The sequence below is a fragment of the Vigna radiata genome, chromosome 5 (genome assembly GCF_000741045.1).
Source record: "Vigna radiata var. radiata cultivar VC1973A chromosome 5, Vradiata_ver6, whole genome shotgun sequence".
In the NCBI taxonomy this organism is placed as follows: Eukaryota; Viridiplantae; Streptophyta; class Magnoliopsida; order Fabales; family Fabaceae; genus Vigna; species Vigna radiata.
Window position 1 is genome coordinate 28,831,453 of NC_028355.1, and position 19,563 is coordinate 28,851,015.

The 19,563-nt window shown below is 29.4% G+C and overlaps 2 protein-coding genes and 1 long non-coding RNA gene across 3 annotated transcripts; 1 reads left to right on the forward strand and 2 right to left on the reverse strand.

The window, feature by feature from the left end:
- Positions 1 to 1,624: 1,624 nt before the first annotated feature.
- Positions 1,625 to 3,412, reverse strand: LOC106761308 (extensin). The gene is made up of 3 exons (XM_014644849.2): positions 3,279 to 3,412; positions 2,152 to 3,084; positions 1,625 to 1,902 (listed from the first exon to the last, which is right to left on the reverse strand). The coding sequence occupies exons 1-3, from the start codon at positions 3,364 to 3,366 to the stop codon at positions 1,871 to 1,873; spliced, it is 1,053 nt and encodes a 350-aa protein (XP_014500335.1). The 5' UTR covers positions 3,367 to 3,412; the 3' UTR covers positions 1,625 to 1,870.
- Positions 2,858 to 3,740, forward strand: LOC106761309. Its single transcript, XR_001375676.2, has 2 exons — positions 2,858 to 2,972; positions 3,382 to 3,740. It is a non-coding gene; the product is annotated as an uncharacterized LOC106761309 (long non-coding RNA).
- An 8,207-nt stretch (positions 3,741 to 11,947) lies between these two features.
- On the reverse strand, positions 11,948 to 13,942 carry LOC106762227 (zinc transporter 1). The gene is made up of 3 exons (XM_014646004.2): positions 13,232 to 13,942; positions 12,946 to 13,095; positions 11,948 to 12,438 (listed from the first exon to the last, which is right to left on the reverse strand). Exons 1-3 carry the CDS (start codon positions 13,838 to 13,840, stop codon positions 12,133 to 12,135), a joined length of 1,065 nt encoding a protein of 354 aa, XP_014501490.1. The 5' UTR covers positions 13,841 to 13,942; the 3' UTR covers positions 11,948 to 12,132.
- Positions 13,943 to 19,563: the final 5,621 nt, after the last annotated feature.

Genomic DNA, 19,563 nt, shown 5'->3' on the forward strand with positions numbered 1-19,563 from the left:
AAAATTGTCAATAAATTTAAGTTTGCCATTGGATTTGTTGTTATTACTAGTATCTTACTTATAAATAAGGAAATTCTTGTAATGGTAGCTAATATCGAAGGTCGAGATGGATTGACCTATGCTGAAGGTCAAGATAGGTCATGTTAGGCCGATGAGTGAGTTAGGCCTGTCCATGCCAAAAGTCGAGAATGGCTAACCTAGGTTGAAGGTTGAGATGGTCTTGCCCGATTGGAAGGTTGAAATGGGCCAACTTGAACTGAGAGTCAAGACAACTTACCCCAAGGCAAAGATTGAGATTGATTGGTTTAAGATAAAGGTTAAGATGAGCCAACTTAAGTTGAAGTTCAAGATGGGTCACACCAGGTTGAATGTTGAGATAGGCTAGTCCAAGTTGAAGTTGAGATGGGTCGATCCAGACCAAAGATCGAGATTGGCTGGCTCATACCAAAGGTCAATATTTATTGGCATGGGAAAAAAGTCAAGACAAGTCAATTCGGACGAAAGGTCGAGATGAATCGGTTTAGGTTGAAGGTCCAATAATATATTTAAAAAAGTTAGTAATTTTTTCATGTTTTAAGAAAAATGTGTGTGTGTGTTGATCGAATAAGTTCTTTTAAGTTTTATGACTCAAGTCAAGGTGGAAAATTCCAAATGATTACAGAAGTTTGATGGTTGTTGGAATATTGTGCATATATGGTGGGTTTTATATGATAAGATGGTGACTTCTCCTCTAAGCTATATGACTCAAGCAAGGGAAGAGACTATGATGGTGTTTGGGTTCTTTCAAGAGAGGTTGAACCAATTCTTAAGGAATGGTGGCTAAAGGAAATGTAAATGGGGTGCTCTAACCTTGGTGACCTAAGTTGAATAGTATGACACAAATTTGGAAGTATAACAATACTCAATTCAAAGGTGATTTTACATGGAGACAACTTTATTTATAACTTTTGGTAACTTTAAAGGTGTCTTCAAATTATAGAAGCAAAATCCTAATACAGTGACTTGGAGACTAAGGTAAAATCCTCCCCATTAGGAGGATGACACATGATCCCTTCTAAAGAGAAATCTTCTACATTATGAGCATGACATATTGTCACTACTAAAGAAAAATCATTTCTATGTCTCACAAAAAGATAACAACTTGGAGATCACTCTAGCCAAGGACTCACAAGCTTCTAAAAGGTTTTCTCCCAAAACTAGGTTGTTATCCTATATCCATGAGCTCCTTAGGCCCATCTCCTCTAAACGCAAAACCCTACACTACAATCCCAAACCAAAATACAAAATCCAAAATAAACACTAAATTACTAACTCATTATATAAAATTCAAAAGAAAATCCTATACTGTTAACTCTATAATAAAAAGTCCAAATAAATTTATTTTCTTATAAATTCACATATGACTCATAGTGATAAGAGTTTGAACCCTCTTTTTTAAAAAACTCTAACTTTTGTTTAATATGTTTCGTCATTAGAAGATACCTGATATATTATATTATATTATATTATATATATATATATATATATATATATATATATATATATATATATATATATATATTACTACTCTTAAATTGATATAAAACTACTGAGATAAATGATAGGTAGAAAAGAAAAAGTAAATACCGAATATAACATAATATACGTATTTGTTGTACAAGGTTATCATTTTGGTGGTAGTGAAGGAATTAATTTAATCAAACGGTGACGAGAAATTACAATGTGATGTACATTACTTACAAAATGCAAAATCTCTGCGTTTAATTCACTGTAACATTCATACATATGTAACTTATTAGCACAGCAAAAAAGGAGATTATGAAAAGAGAGTCTTCACTCTTCAAACATTGTTAGGGCAAAAACACATCTATCAGTTGTAGATGAAGTGACACCCATCGAAGCCTGTTCACAACAAAAACAAAAGTAGCATTAAATGACTAAACTAAGCCTCTTCAATTCATACTTCTATAAATTTTTATATTCTGAAATATAACCTTTTATATTTTAAATTATATATTACAAAACATAAAAAATTAATATATTTGAGATTATACAATTTATATAATAATTTGAAATAAAAAAAATATAGAATAGAGATTAAAATTAGGAAAAAGAAGTTGCATAAAAATGTCTTATGATTTTTGTACTCACTGGGGTCAACAGCAACTAGCATGGCTGTCCCTCCAAACTCGCAATTGCCTCCAGCACCTTTAGTCCGTTGCCAATAACTATTAAAAGCATATGAAGCATGTGCGTACACAGTATTGGGCTCATAGCAGGGCCCATTGGGCTGAATTGAGGTGCAATCTGCTCCAGACCAGCAGGCATAGTTCATGGCCTCTTGGATGATTGGGTCTGGGACCGAGGGCTTAGCCACACACCACAAGGTGATCCTTGGGGCATAGTTCGGAGGTGGTGGCACACTTGGTGGAGGGTACACCACAGGTGGCTGAAACACACCTGGGCCAGGGACACTGCCTTCAGTTGGGGATGGCACAGTGCTCGGTGGGCTTGGGAGAGTGCCTTCTGTTGGGGAAGGGATTATCGTTGGTGGGCCTGGGGTAATGCCACCTGTGGGGGAAGGGATTATGAAAGGTGGGGTGGGCTCAAAGTAGGGTGGGCTGGGCTCGAAGTAAGGTGGGCCCATTGAGGTGTCTGGTGGACTTGGGATAATGATGGGAGGATTGAGCACGGGCTCAGGCGAGCCCGGCGTGATAGTGGGTGGGCCTGGTGTTATGATTAGGGGATTTGGAGGGGGGTTTTGGGTTGGGATAACTGGTGAAGTGTAAAAGTCAGGTGGTGACGGCGTTGTGGGTTGAAAGCCTGTGGGGGACGGCATGGTGGTGGAAGGAGGAGTGCCTGGTGGTGGGAACACACAAAATGGAGGGCTGTTTTCTGGAGCCAGTGATTCATAAGGGGGCAAAGAGAATGGCGAGCTAAGACTATATGGTTCTACATTTGATGAGAAAACGGTTGGATTCTCAACTAATTTTTTAACTGTTTTCAACTTCTTTGGGTTTTTGTTCTTGCTTGAATTTCTTTTATCTTTGAGACCTCTTAATACCTTCATTGATCTTTCTGCATCTGTTGTCATTCAATATTTGCTTCATGTCAATGGTATTATATTATGATTGTGACTCATTACATGGATTCTAACAAGCAAATTGGCTTCACATAATCTCATATTGGTTAATTATATTTAAAAATTTGGAATAATTGGAATGATATATATGGTAATTGAAATGACAGAAAAATCTGTTGAGGTTAATGAGGCTTACCACATTGAGTGAGAGAAATGGCAGACAAAGTCAGGTAGAGTAGAAGTATCATAACACTTTTTCTCACTCTTGTTGTTTCCATGGCCATGACTCCCACTTGCAGATTTTGTTACTGCAATGCCACAAGATGTGACGAAAGAGGCTTCTGATTATGGGTCCAGTGTTGCACTCCAACTTCAGTGCAGTGAAAGACTCAAAGGTGGAACAATGTGAGGTTTTTATATAAAGAATACATAGGCTTGGCCAGAGTAAAGGAAGAGTAGACAAGAGGGTTCTGTTTGGGATAAAGATTGATTCTTTGGTTGGAGATGTGAGCATGAAGGCATGCCAAAAGTGCAGAAAAGTTGTCACAAATGCGAGTATTTTATGGGAATTGGCTCACCGGCTCAACAATGTCCTTTTCAGGGAGTTTTTATAACTGCATTTCATGTTGGTATATATGCTTACTTCCTCATTGGAAAAGATGAATGTTTGGTTTTATAAACCCTTTTTCTTTTGCTTGCTTTCTACTCAAAGCCCTCATGCAAACACTACCTCTACCTCTTCCCTTGCTGTGGCGTGAGGAAGAGGTTCGCCACTCACTAACATTAACCAATAATAAGCCATTGGCTACATCACAAAATTACTTTAAATAATTTTTACTTTTTACATATTTGAAAGTTCTAAACCAATTACTCTGTTAATGTTGTGACAGAAATTGTAATCTTTTCTTTGTAAAGTGCATTCAAATTTGTCAAACCTGAAATGGAAGTGATGGTTCTTTTGGTAGTTAAGATGCTTTTGGGAAAGGGTGCTTTAGACTACCATGTATTTGGGATTGCATTAGTGTCAATGTCTCAAGTTAAGAGCCTAAAATTGAGGGTGATCTTTTCAAGGAAAGGGAAAGAGAGAAATTGTCTCTAGTAGGAAGAAGAAAGATTGGTGATGTGACCTATGTATGACTAATATCATTTGATCACCTTTATGATGATATCTTTGAAAACTTAATCTAACATTAGGTGAATTATGTTCTTCTAAGAGTGACTTGGAGGAAAAGGTTCTGTTTAATTAAAAGCTTCTTCTTGGAATCTGAATGTCATCTGTGATTCTTCTTCATTCTGGATTTTCTGGATTTTGGTCTGTGAAACTTTCATCTTCAGTTGTCAATAGAAAATAAAAATACAGAATGATTCTTAAACAAAATAATTTGGCATCTTTCTTTGCTTGAGCAATCAAGCTTGTTCATAGTGGTTAGAGACATAACTTAGCATTTAGATGCCTGACATTACCTGCGTTCTTTCTATTTGACGTGAATGGAGAATGTTTTCATTTATCTTGTTTACTCTTTTTTTTTTTTTTTTTATTCTCCAATAAATTATCGAACCTGTATTGATCCTAATGGGCTTTTTCTTCTCAAGATCTCAAGATGTCTTATTGAGACATGATTAGCAATGACAAGGGCTTTTATCTGCACCTCCAACTTCACTCTGTACCTCCAATTTATTTTTTTTTTTTCAAAATTCTCATTACATCCTCGATTAAAATGTTATTAATTTTTGAATAATAAAAAAATAATAAAAAAGAATCTTTGATCATATTCTTAACAACTTTATCCTTCTTCCAACTCGTTTTTAGCATTTCTCTTTCTCTTTCACATCTCACTTTCTCATTTAAATTTTATGTTTATTGTTAATAAAACTATTACATACATATATATTCATTTAATTAATTAATTAATTAATTATATTTTTATTATATTTTATTGTTTTTAATTATTTAAAGCTTTTTTATTTTTTTATAATTTTAAGATATTTAGTTATTTTTTTATGAAATATTACAATTTTATAATTACATAAATATTTGAATTAATTAATATTATTTTGAATTAAATATTTTTGTTTATAATTATTTAATATTTATTTAATTTTTTTTATTGTAGAATTAAAAGTTTTTTATTTGTAATAATATATTAATGAATTAATTAATTTGATTAATTTTTTTTTGTTTTGAATTATTTAATGTTTTATTTGTTTTTTAATTTGTTATGATTTTAAGATATTTTATTACTTTTTTAATGAAATTAGGATTTTATAATTATATAAATATTTTAATTAATTAAAATTATCTGTTTATAATTATTTAATATTTATTTAAAATTTTAATAATATTTATTTGATAATAATAACAATACTAATAATTAACGACATTGGAATGATAATATAATAAATACTTCGAAAAGTTAAAATAATGAAAATTGAAGTAAAACAGAGAAATACATATGGGATATCAAACAGAGAAAAACAATAAGATATAGCGAACATTGGATATCAAGTTCAAACATACATAGGATATAGGATGAATAATGAAACTATATACACTTTTACGTTTATTAGACTCAAAATATTAATAAAATAATCATAAAAATATAAATTTTTGTATTTTTTTTAAAAAAAGAAAGTTAAATATAAAAAAGGATAGTATTAAATGAGTGTAAAAAATTTAAGTGTGTTAAAAAATCACTTTTCATATAAGATATAAATATTCAGCTTTACATCAGATTTAGAAATCTGATTTTTTATCAGATTTCGAAATTAGTTAAATTTTAAAATTTAATAAAGGATTTTTTGAATTTTGATATTCGATCAAACTTTAATATTTAATTGAGTTTTCATCGAATTTTAAAATTCGATTAAGATTTGAGAACTTTGTAATAGATTTATACACTTATTTGAAGTGAGAAGCTTAAAAAAAATCACTCCTAGCTCCAATGGCAACATCGAACACGACAACACCTTCATCACATTCTTAATAAACAATCTCTTTCAAATTTTTCTTGAAATTGAAGGTGCATGATGAACCATTGAAATTGGAGGGTGAAATACCTCAATAACAATGGTCAGGTCCAATATATGTTTACCTGTCGTGATTTAGGACAAAATAAATTCATCCACTATCTATTTACTACATTTGCGAATATTTATTTAAAAAATAACTACAAATATTTTAAAATCTACAAGTATACGTGAATACTTATAAATATTTAAATAAAATAATAAAAAATATAATATGATATAAATTTAAATTTAATTAAATTTAGTGTAATAAAATATAAATTAATTTTAATTTTAGTTAAATTTAATTTAATAAAATATAAATTAAATTTTTATTTTTACTTTCTACGAATTGTGAATACTTGTAGATAATATAATACTTTCATTTGTCTGTGGCCTAAATATATGAGGTCTTAGTCTAAAGCGGACAATAACTTAACAAATGTGAAGATCTATGTATGTGTCAAACCTCTCCAAACACATCTTTATTTCAAGTTTGTTCATTTATCAGTTCCGCTTCTGATTTACATTCATGAATTTAAGTTATGCAATGCATAACATCTTGAATTTTCAGGTTTTATGCATCTTGTTTGACACCCATTCTGGAACTTTTATTTCTCTGCATACTGCATTATTTGTACCAGTTAGGTGTTATAGGGTTCATTTTATATGCATCATCAGCATCCTAACTGAATCATGTTAATTCATCAATTCTGCATTCGATTCCTTGGTTAGATTGCATTCCTCATACGTTTGCATCATTCTAAATATTGTCCACACCATTGCATCTTCTTTTTTTCTTTTGTTGACTGCATCTAGCATTCCATTAAAGGTATTCCATTGAGTTATATTTTCAAGTGTTGTGAAAATTTTCTCACTTAAATTCCATACATGCATTACATCATAGAGTACAATGTTATATGCATTGAAGCATCATCCTTTGCATCTTCTTATATTTTTCACTACATTTGAGTTTATTTAAACAGTTTCATTCATTCTATATTTTATTTTCTCCATTGCATTTTGTTTTTAGTAAGGTTAACTATACAATTAAAGCTTAATAAGAATCATTTTCACGGATTCAATACCATGGTTTCCCTATACTACATTAGGGGTTTCTTGGTTATTGTTAGCCTTATTGTGACTGAAAGTCTTTTAACAAAGGTTTAATTGCTTCTTTTGTCCTCAGTTTGGTTGAAGTGTGTCAAATTCGTTCCCTTTTTAGAAAAATGTCAATTTTGTCCCCATATAGAAAAAATTTGTGTCAATCAAGTCATATCCGTTAAAAATCATTGCTTTCAAAACTCACTTTATCCACTGCAATATCAGAGATCGGACCCATGAAGTGGTTATTATTCAAAACTCACTTTAAGTTTTTAACACCATTAGTTTGTATTTAACCGAGATGACTTGATTGACACAAATTTTTTCTATATGAGGACAAAATTGATATTTTTCTAAAAGGGGGACGAATTTGACACACTTCAACCAAACTGGGAACAAAAGAAGCAATTAAACCTTTAACAAAATGACATTATTTGCAAGATTCGAGAAAATTTAGGAATATTAAAATGGGTCAAGTGAATACATGTGATAATTATATAAGTGATTGTTAATTTTTATGATATGGAATAGTTACTAAAAGAATTAAAAATGGATTATGTATTAATTTTTGCACTACATTCAATTAGGGCACACTGGCTTAGTGGTAGGAGCGTTGATCTAGGACTCCAAGCCTAAAGACCCTCTATTTGAACCCTACCTGCAACACTTGAGAATTTATTTCTCATTTTCTGCCCTACTAGGTCAGTTTGGTCCATGGCTTGGGCTAGGATAGTTGGGTTTGACCCAATTCGTTTAAAAAGGGTGGTAATGTGTTCAGAATATTAAAAATAAAAATAAGTTTTTATTATTTATTTTGTTGTTCTCTATTTTCTTAAAAGGTCCAAAACGGTGAACACCCTGAAGTATGTGTATTTTTTTAGGCTCAAGGGCCAGTGGGTCAAAGGGTGACAGATTTAGGCCTAGTTTAGATGTATAAATACTAAATTAATGAGGGTTAGCCTCATAATTAAAACTAGTGTTGTCAAAACAGGCTATCCTGTCCGATCCGACTCGAGCCATCACGGTTGGTCACTTCGTGAGTCAACCCAACCCAACTCACTTATTAGTGAGTCGAAAAAATTTGAACCTGACCCAACCCACCACATGTTGATGGGTTAAAAGGATTGACTGATTAGCTCACTTAATTACAACTTTTTTTTTTCAATTAATAAAAAATAATAATTTTTCTAACTCAAATCTAAATAAAGGGAAAGAGTCTTAAATTAGATTTATGATCCATCAAACATAAGATTTCATTCACACAAAGATATTATTAAGTATAAATTTGTGGATTTTTCGTGTTCCGTAATTATTCCATACAACATTAATTTCACGCGAGCTTCCATTTCAATGTTGACTAACCCAAACAAAAAATATTTATTAGAAAAATTAGGTGGGTTGGTGAGCCAATTCGGCTCACCATGGGTTAAACCTGGGTGAGCGGGGTTCTTAATGAGTCGGGTTCAAAATTGACCCATATCAATTTTTTTTAACCCAACTTGATTCGAACTCGTGGTGGACCGAGTTGACTCATGAATTCTAACCCATTTTGACAGCACTAAAAACCTAACCACTTCGAGAGAATTTTCAAAGAAAGAGAAAGGGCTTTTAAGTTTGTCACGCTAAGGTCTAGAAGTTGAGATGGTTGGAGTTTAAGTACGGATAGAGGTTTGCTTGGAGTAGAAGTAATGGGAGCGGACTTTTAATGTCTATGTTTGAGAAATTATGTGAGTGCATGTCTCTTTTGTTTGATGTGCGTGCCTTGAAGGAGATGGTATGTATCATGTGAGTTACTCATTTTATGTACTTTCCTTTTATTTTGTTTGTTAAGTAACTATCATAAAAAAGGAAAAAATTAGAGTTGTTAAAATGGGTCACAACCCGATGACGAACCTGGCCCACCATGGGTTCAGGCTGGGTTGGATTTGAAAAAATTGTATTTTTTTTATGCAGGTCAGATTTCAACTCGGCTCATTTAAATCCAGCTCATGCGGGTTGAACTCGTGGTGGGCTAGGTTGGCCTACCAACCCGTGATGAGTTGGGCCGATTCAAATTTTCCTAGCTCACTAATAAATAAGTTAGGTTGGGTTAGGTCACTAAGTGATCAACCCGTGATGGACTGGGTCGGATCGAGCCAGAAGACCCGTTTTAACAGCTTTATAAAAAATATAAATAGAAAGTTCAAATGTAAAAAAAAAATAACAAATTGTGGATACAATTTTAAAGAATTTGATAACGTAAAAAAAAAAAAAAAAAAAAAAACTAATCTAGTGTTAATTATAGCAATTTTATGTTCCTAAATTCTCTTAATGTAATAACTCTTGATAAAAGACAGGTAGGATTCTTCTATAACAAGGAAACTTTCTTACTACTATTATTACTATTATTGTATTTTACAAAAATCATATCATGGTTTGTCTCCCTTTATATTGTGAAAGAATATGGTAGTGTTTGTTTGCTAATACTTGAAGTTCCTTGGGTGTATATTACATTAAGGTGCTTTACATATGGCTTATTAGTTTATATATGTATTATGTTAGAGAATCTATGTTTAGTTATACCTATGCTTTTTTATGTTAGTTTTATGTTTTTATAAGCATTCTGACATAGTATGATGTTTTTGTTTGAAGCTTAGCAAGACCTATTTTGGATACTTGTAGACAAATGTTTTGGTCTAAAGCTAAATAGGACCAATGAGTTTCAGAATAAATCAAATTGGGAGTTTGCACTGTTTCTATGTATTAAGAGATTAAATTTTATTTGTTTTTCTTTGTTACATAGAGAAATATATATAATTAATATATATTTTATATAATTAATATATATTTGTAATTTTGCAGTGAAATTTTTTCAAAATAACATATTTCAATATATTAATTTGTAACATAAAAAAGTAATGAAAATATAGTGAATAGATATAACAAATCACATTAAAAACTTTCTATAATTTAGTCAAAATAAATGTAAATCATCACAAAACATATAACATAATCACGATTTAAAAAAGTTAATGCACTTCTAAAACACATAATAAACAATACTCGCAAAATATTAATATATTATGATATTATCATAAAAATAATAAAGAATTCACATAATAATGTCAATTAATGAAATTGATGAATTTTCACTAACACACTTACTTTCACTTAATGAAATTAATGTGATAATATATTTTCCTTTTATTCTTTTATTTTATTTAAGTTTTCTTTTTCTCTTTAATTTGTTACTGAATTTTTTATTCTCATCTCAACACACCAATGATTTCACCATAAAATAAAATATGATAAAATGTATTTATTGTGCATCTTATTTATTTTCAACAAATTTGTTCATATAAATATAAGTTTCATACTTATGTGTTTAAATATATAAATTTATACACTTTCATAAATAGTTGTCTAAAAATAATTAGAAAATAGAATCATAGTTAAAAGTAAACAAACTTCCTAGTCAATTATTTAGAATCCACTTTTTAAACCAAACATAGTATGATTAGTTAATAAAACTCTAAAAAATATAACTGTAATTATTTGAGTTGCCATGAACAGAAATGTAGGTGTACCAAAAGTGGTGCATATGGAGTTTTGAATGGATGGGATTGCATGGTTGCCAGATCAAAGTTGAGAGACAGAATGCTATTCTCTTAGAAAGATGCTTCCCTAAGATATTCCAATTGCAGGGACAAAACTTGAGTCAAGAAGTACTTTTATAAAGGGCTCTAAAAACATAAGCATAACAAGTTTTTGACCCTCAAAGCCTGTGAAATGGAACAATTTGCATTAAATAGTCTTCCACACCAAAGAAGATGGGGAAGAATAAGCACAAGGGAAATTCCATGGTCAAATCATGGATTAAGCCTGTGATCAATTTTGCAGGAAAGTGACTCAACAGGGACATCAAGCATTTTCACAAGCATGTAAAATGCACATTTTTGGTTACTGCCCCAGTAATCTATGGGCAATTTGGCTTAGGTATCTTTCACTTGTGCCGTATCGTCATCTTTTTTCAAACAATTTTGAATGAGCCTGGTTGACCATTCTAAGTGCTTTTCTTCCACTTCAATATCATTTACACCACATTCAATTATTGTACCCACATAAAGTGTGTTAAAAGAATATTATTCTGATTAATTATAGTATTTAAAGTATTATCTATTTTTAAATATCACATATTAATTCTAAACCCTCTTTAATAAAAACACAAGTTATCTGTTTTCTTGGTTGTGTAATATGTTCATTTTTAAAATGAAAAGTTCTTTAATTTTTTTTTCATGATTTTTTAAAAATGACTTTTGTTTCAAAACTACTATTTTAAACAAACTTACCGAAGTATATACGATTAACTATATTTTAAGAACAATAGTGTCTTATTGTTTATAAATTGGTATAGTATGAATGTCAATTTTTTTTTTTTTATCTAGTCTCTAAATCTTTAATATTTAACTAATCGGTCCTCTCATATATAGTTAAAGTTATATATATATATATATATATATATATATATATATATATATATATATATATATATAATGTTTTTTTTTTTTGCTTTTTNATATATATATATATATATATATATATATATATATATATATATATATATATATATATATATATATATATAACTAAGCCAGAAAGGCCATTTTCACTTTCTTTTTTATATTTTTTAAAGAATCATTGTACGTTTGAATAATAGAGTAGACAATGTATGCTTTTGGTTCTTCTTCATCAATGATTGAAGGGATACGAAAAGCATTCATTATTACTTTATATTTCTAATATAAAAGTTCCTTAATGTTTATTAAACAACACTTGTAACTTCACTTGTTTAGTGATGTGCCACATTGCTAAAGATTAAAAGAAGAAATAGAAAGAAAGAAAATAACTCTATAAATTAGAAGAGAAATTGAAAGTAATTAATGGAAAGGAAAAGAAAAGGCTTAAGCCCATTTGGCCAATAGAGACATGCAGCCTGAGCCTAAAAGAAGGGATATATTTGCCCCTAATTGAAGCTTCAAATTTTTCTGCAATCTTGGGTTCATAAAATCTGCTGCTAAAAGATCAACCAGTGCCATGTAAATCAAAATCCCAGCAGAAGCAGAATTGAAGACTCCTTCAACACTTAAAGCAGTTGGGCTATTCTCTTTATAAGCACTTGACACTCCCATTCCAATTGCTATACCAATAGGGGTTGTTAGGGAAAAAAAAGTTGCCATTATTGCTGTAGACTTTGATTCAAACTTTGCCTGTCACAGTTCATTTAATTACCATCAGTTTCTTTTTTTCTTTTTTTCTCTATCAATAATAATATTATTATTATTATTAGGAGATTTAAAAGAGCTACAGAAAATCTGAAGTGGTATTTTATTTTATGAACCTAGGAACCAACTTTAAAGCTAAGTTGAAGAATAATTTAATGTTATGTTAAACTTAAAGCATGTCTTTAATTCACTTGTGACTGTTTTGTCCTTCTCCTTTTCTTTTTAACTAAAAAGGTTAGATGAAAATATGAGGATGTTGTCATCATGGCAACATTTTACAACTTCCAAACTCAAAAGAACCTTTCTCAAAATTTTCCCATATCAGTTCATCAATTCAGCTTAAACATCATGAAATAATTCATTCTACAGAATACTTATTTGTCAGTATTTTTGTGATTAATCTTTAGACAAAACAGAGGGAGAAAAAAATGACAAGAGGGTCTTAATCATTTTGAACGGAGGATGTAAGATTGATGAAGCAAATTGGAATACCTGAGATATGCAACCACCGAGACCCATCCCCTCAAAAAATTGATGGAAAGACAAGGCCACCAGAAGAGGTTTTATGGTATCAATGCTCCCTGCAGTTCCCAATGATAATCCAATTATCACCGAATGGACCACAATTCCTATTTCCAACACCTGAGACACAATCCGATAATCAATATTTTCAACAAAACAACACTCAAAGTCCAACATGTACAAACAAAAACAGTCGGTTGTTTCCAACCTTATACAAAATGAAAAACTTTGGAATCCAAATTGTTGTTGATCTTACTTGTGATATGATGCGCTGCCTAATTATTTCAGATGTTTCTGAATCATGAGAGGAAAGAGCTGCTCCATGAGCATGGCCATGTGTGGCATGAGTGTGAACATGTATGTGACCAGCATGTTCATCTGCAATTTCTTCATCAGCAGCAGGAACCTGCTTTGAGGGGTTAAAATGTTGCCTGTGGAAGAACCCTGTGGCAAATGAGTCGAGCATTAAGGTCCCAATTGAAGATATCATGGCAACAAAGCCAGTGAAGGGAAACTTTCCCCATGGATTTTCCTTTAAGCAAGGTGAAGTCAAACTTTCATATGCATCAGGAAGTATGTGGACAAACCCAGTTGCAAGAATGACCCCTGCAGCAAAGGCCTTAACCATGAAGAATATATCATTCTTGGGATTAAGAGCAGGGATTCTCTTGCTCAGCAATGGAAGACTCACCCCAAGAGCTCCAGCAACAAGCACAGAAGCAATTGAGCCAAGTTTGTAGTGAAGAACTTGAGTTGATTCACTCCTTTTAGCGTCATCTCTCTCACATGTGCAATCTCCTAATACCAAAGTTGGCAAGAGAAAAGCACATGAAAGTAAGAAGAAGTTTGCTTGAAAAGTTATCATTTGAAAGAAATTGAGATTGATGTAAGAGAGAAGAAGCAATGGGTATAAGAGTAGTCTTTGAGATGTTTTTATGATTCTTATTTAAAACAAGAAAAAGTTATATTATGATGGGATCTAAGATTGAGCTTGTTTATATAAAAGACAAAAGGAGAGAAAATAAAAGCCACTCTCAGAGGCTAAAAAACGTGAGCATCTTCAACACCCAATAATACAATTAATATGTCAAACCCCTACTTCTTCTTCTTTCTTTCTTTTTTTCTTTTTCTTTTTTATTTTCTTTTAAGGGATTTAAACTCATTTAGCTCCATAAATTTAAACACAACATTCATAAAGAGATTTTAAAACAATACAGATTATACTTGTGCTTTTATATATATTAATTTTAACCAAAAAAAAGTAATTTAATTATTTTCTTTTTTAAAACATTTTTTTATCCATCTTCCACCAAATTATTAATTAACTTTTACAAATTTTACTATTATTATTATTCTTATAATTAAAATTAATACAAAATTGAAAGTTACTTTTATTATTCTTATAATAGTAAATAATTATTATTATTTTGAGTATTATTATTACTATCATTATTATCAACGTAGTTATAGTAATAATAATAATAATAATTATTATTATTGTTATTATGTTAAAGTTTTAATTGTACATTTAACGTTATTATTGATGATGTTATTTTTAGTAGTATTATTACTATTTTTAACATAATTTATATTATTAATTATTATTATCGCTTACAGATACCATTAATTATTATTGGTTACTAATACTATTTATGATTATAATTATAATTATAATAATGTATAATTAGAGTTGTTAAAATAAATTTGAATCCATAAGTTTATAAGGTCCATTATAGATTCAGATTAGATTGAGTTTAAAAAGAATTGAAATTTTGATAAGATTAATTTTAACTCTAATTCATTAAGAATTCGAGTTGAATTTGGGTTGAAGAGTTAATGTGCATATTGGTTATTCAATTTTTTTAAGTTATATTATTATATTACAAAATTTGTTATTTTTTGAATTATCAATCTATAATGAGTTGGGTTAGTGAGCCAACTCACTCAATTTGTTATTTTTAAGTTATATTATTAAAATCATTTGGATTCAACTTTGTTTAGATTTTAATTAGAAAAAGTTGTTATTTTTTTTTTAATTAAAGGAAAAAACTTGTAATTAAGTCAGCAAGTGAATCAACTCGTTTAAGTCATAAATCCTTAGTAGATCGGACCTAGTTTAAATTTCTTGGATTTGTTAATAAGTGAATCAAGTTGAGTTAGCTCACTAAGTGATCAACTTGTGGTAGGTCAGGTTGAGCCAGACCGAGTGACCCGTTTTGACAGTAGTACACTACAAAAAAACTGGAATTATCAAATAACCAAAATCCGTCGGTAATATTGTATTTTCGATGACCAATTTTCCTTCAATAATACCCTTATCGGTAATGATTTTCGACGGATGTTGACCTTCGGTAATTACTGACGGTATTTTCCTTCGGTAATTATCAACGACCAAATCCTAGGTCGTCAGTAATTACCGAAGGAAAAGGCTGTCAGTAAATCCATCAGAATGTACTTGACAGAATCAAGTGTCATTTGTATTTGTTATCCAACTATACAATCAAATCTGCATAACATTTTCATATTCAAAGACAGACATACATAACATTTTGAAAGCACAAAAAGACGTGCATAATAGACATCCCACAATAATCGAATGATTGATGCAATAAAAATATCACATTAAATATTGATTTTCAAATTTAAGAACTAGTATTTGTAAAAAAACATAAAACATGTTCATTTAGACCAAATACTATTATACTTTTGTAATACATGATGAAGTATGTCCAATAACAGCAAGACTAATAATTTACATAGTCATAATCAAAATGGTCTTGTTGTTTACCATCTTTTGCTCTGAAAGTGGTTAAATTGGTGTGGGTTGAACTGATTTGAATTGGAATGGTGTGGGTTAAACTGATGTAAGCTACTATAAAACAACAGGTGATGAAAAGAATTGTAACTAGGTCAGAGATGACATATCATAACATAGCACTTATTTGTAAAAGTATAATAAAAACATATGTAAAATTAAAAAAAAAAAAAGCACGAGACATTTATGTAAAAGTTATAAAAAATATATAAAAACACGTTTTATAACTTATCTTTTCTTCCTAATCTCTTCATTCATAAGGAGATGAGAATCTTAGAATCTCTTTCAAATTCGAAATTGTTTGTTTTAAGAGATAAAGTGTTTAAACGTAAAATTTATAAATGATTTGATAGATTCATAGATAAAAGATTATTTAATATATACAATTATTATATTACAGTTTTACCTTTATTCATTGAAATTAATATAAAATAATAAAATGTAATTGTTATTATTATTAGTTTTAATATATTATTATTCTCATTATCAATATTGTAATAGTAATAATAATAATAATAGTATTATTGTTAAAGTTTTATTTATTCTATTCTTATTTAATTTAATTGAACCTCGGACGTACCATATTTATATAAAGCGTTTCATCGATTGAAATTTAAGAAACAAAGAGACAAAATTAAAAATTGACAAAAGTTATACATTTTTTTTAAATAGAAAATTAAATGTATCTGTTTTAAAGAAGAAACAACAAAATTTACGGATTAAGCAATGATAGATGAGAAAAGCTGTATTTAGTTATTCTAATTATTTGGTGAATATAATTATTGGAAAATTTGGATATGATTGTCTCATTTTTTTTTCTCTTATATGAAACACATATTCACACACAAAAATATAGTTTGTACTTATTAGACTATATTTTAATCTGTAAAGTCTTCAACTACTTATTTGTATTCACTCATATTTCGATAAGATGTATAAATTCTACTAGTACTATTTTTTTTTTACATATTTATTAATAGCTTTTCTTCAAACTCATATTTGTATTAGGTATAAAGTAAATACATAAGATTTGATAATAATAATAAGAAAAATATAAAAAGAAAAAACAGACAAAAGATGATAATATAATTTTTTTAAAAGAAAGATTTACAACATTCTTGTCTTTAATACCAAAGAGAAAATAACAATACTTATTTTAATAATAGAAAAACAATTACAAGAAGAAGCTTGAAAGAACAATTAATTTTTTTTTTAAAACATTAGAAAAGAAAATTAAGTAATTTTGGTATATTTTACTAAAAAAAATTAAGCAACACAATAAATTTCTTGTAACATTCCAATAAATATATAGCACTAAGTTATATAAGAATTATTACATAATTGATAAAATAGAATCTTTGAACAAAACGAGAAAATAAAAGTTTTCGTCATAGATAAACAAAACATAATTGTATATTTGACTTTTTACAGTCCAACATAAAATAAAACTAAAGACATAGCTTTAGTATGTAGAAGACTAAACGTCAATCGTCTTATCATCTAAAGCCTGCTCCACTGACATATCATCACCCTCTGCTCACATCAACCGGATATTGATTGCAGGAGTTAATATGGCAGACATTAACAAGTTGAAGAAACAATTGTTAGAAAATTTTGAAATGAAGGATCTTGGCCTAACCAAACAAATTCTTGGTATGAGAATCTCTAGGGATAAATCTAAAGGTATTTTGAACTTATCTCAAGAGAGTATAGAAAAATTGCTTAACAAATTCAATGTTGGAAATACTAAAACAAGGAATACACCTTTGGGAACACACTTAATGTTTTCAAAAGGGCAATCTTCTTAGACAAAAGAAAAATAATTTTACATGTCTAAAGTGTCATATGCATATGTAGTAGGGAGTTTGATGTATGTTATGGTCCTTATGGATTTGCTTTTGATACCATTCCAAAAAGCCTCTTACCAATGAAGATAAAATTACATTTGTCATATTTATTTAGAAATTTGCATTATCAATATTAATATTCTACATGATTGTTTGTTCTAAAAGTTGTTTTATTTTTTGGTTTCCACGAGAAACTATGTCCATTAGATTTTTCTGTTTTATATTTTGCTAACATGTGTTTAAAATCAACTTATGCACTTTTCACTATAATAATATTATCTAAAAGAACAACAATAATAAATAAAAAACTAGTGTTCTAAGTAAGTTCATAAGAAAGAAAGATACTGAGATACTAATAGATATGTTTAAAAGTCTTTCATTTACCAAGATACCACTATTAGATATTAGAGTAATAAATTGAGAATTCAACCAAAAAAATATATGAAGAAGTGAACAAAACAAATAATAAATGATAATGTAATTTTATTAAAGGATAAAATTACAATACCATTCTCCCTAAAGAATAACTTTTTTTTTTCTCAAACATAAATAATAGAAAATGATTCTAATGTATCGTACCATAAATCTCTCTAATTCTCATCTCACAATTTGAAATCAATGATCAGTACATAAAACAGTCAAATAATAGCGGATACTAATTAATTGATATACAAAACATTATACAAAAATGGTATACAAGTTGCAGAATTCTTTTATTTACATTTTATTCACCATGAAGAATTTTTATTTCTGCAATATGGATTGAGAATTTATGGATGTTGGAAATTACTAATTTGAATAGTTTGCAGTGGTTTTGGATGGCATGGCAAAAAGACTTTATGGTATTTAGGTCATTCGACATGAAGATAGAGATGGAGTCAGAAAAGCAAAAATGGGGTCATAGAATGGAATGACGTGCATCCATAGTGGGAAAAGATGTCTTACCTAAAAAGTAATATATGAATTTGTGTTGACAACATGTTGTCATGCAAACCCCGTACTACGTGTGATTTACCTAGGATTTGGCTCATTCTTTGTCTTAATTTGGCTATTATGTCGATATTATGTCTTTGCAATTCCAAGACTCCAGCTTCTTGCCCATTACATAAAGCTTCTTCAACTAGTGATTTGATTATTCAGTTAAAGAAAAAAAAAATTATTGTCTTTTTGAATCCTAGGCATCGTGGCACTTTCTTTTTTTTTTTTTTCCATTTTCAATTAATCTTTCCTAGAAATTACCATTCTCCTTGGCAGTTTTATTAGTGGAATCCAACTGGGATTTTCTGGTTGTTTCATGTCACAAAGTAGTATTGCACAAAGATCACACTCATAAAAGTTTTTTTAAATAATTCAAAACTCTATGTGATAATTAACTCTAGTTATAATCGACTATCCAAATGAATACATATTTTTTTTAGAAGTTTTTATGATAATCAATTATTTATTTTTGGAAATTGATTATCACATCAAAAAATGCTTTTAGAAAAGTTTTTGTAATAATTAATTATCTCTTAAAATAATCGATTATTCACGATAATTGTGACTTGATTCTTTAATTTCTTGACCTAATTTTACAAAAGAATAATTTATATATTTTTGCTAAACCTAATTTCTAAAATAACTTCTCATTTAGAGGTTTAGAGTTGTAACTGCTAGAAAAATTCTATATGTTTGTGAAAGAAAGGGTTTGTAAACTTGGTGTGCGTAAAACAATAACTTTCACTAAGTGCTTTCTTGAGTGATTGAGGATTTTTTTCTGACATAACACAAAAGACATTTAATATTACGCATATAACATATTGTGCCTTATATTTACGTAAGTAGCACACTTTTCTTTTAAGGTGAGAATTCGGTTTGTGGGAAACCGAATTCTAAGTAATATATATATATATATATATATATATATATATATATATATATATATAT

Coding starts and splice junctions, on each gene's coding strand:
- LOC106761308 (XM_014644849.2), bottom strand. CDS start 3,366: ATGGCCATGGAAACAACAAGAGTGAGAAAAAGTGTTATGATACTTCTA. Junction 3,085..3,278: donor CATTTCTCTCACTCAATGTG/GTAAGCCTCATT, acceptor GAATGACAACAG/ATGCAGAAAGATCAATGAAG. Junction 1,903..2,151: donor GCTAGTTGCTGTTGACCCCA/GTGAGTACAAAA, acceptor TGTTGTGAACAG/GCTTCGATGGGTGTCACTTC.
- LOC106762227 (XM_014646004.2), bottom strand. CDS start 13,840: ATGATAACTTTTCAAGCAAACTTCTTCTTACTTTCATGTGCTTTTCTC. Junction 13,096..13,231: donor GGCAGCGCATCATATCACAA/GTAAGATCAACA, acceptor ATTGTGTCTCAG/GTGTTGGAAATAGGAATTGT. Junction 12,439..12,945: donor TCGGTGGTTGCATATCTCAG/GTATTCCAATTT, acceptor GAACTGTGACAG/GCAAAGTTTGAATCAAAGTC.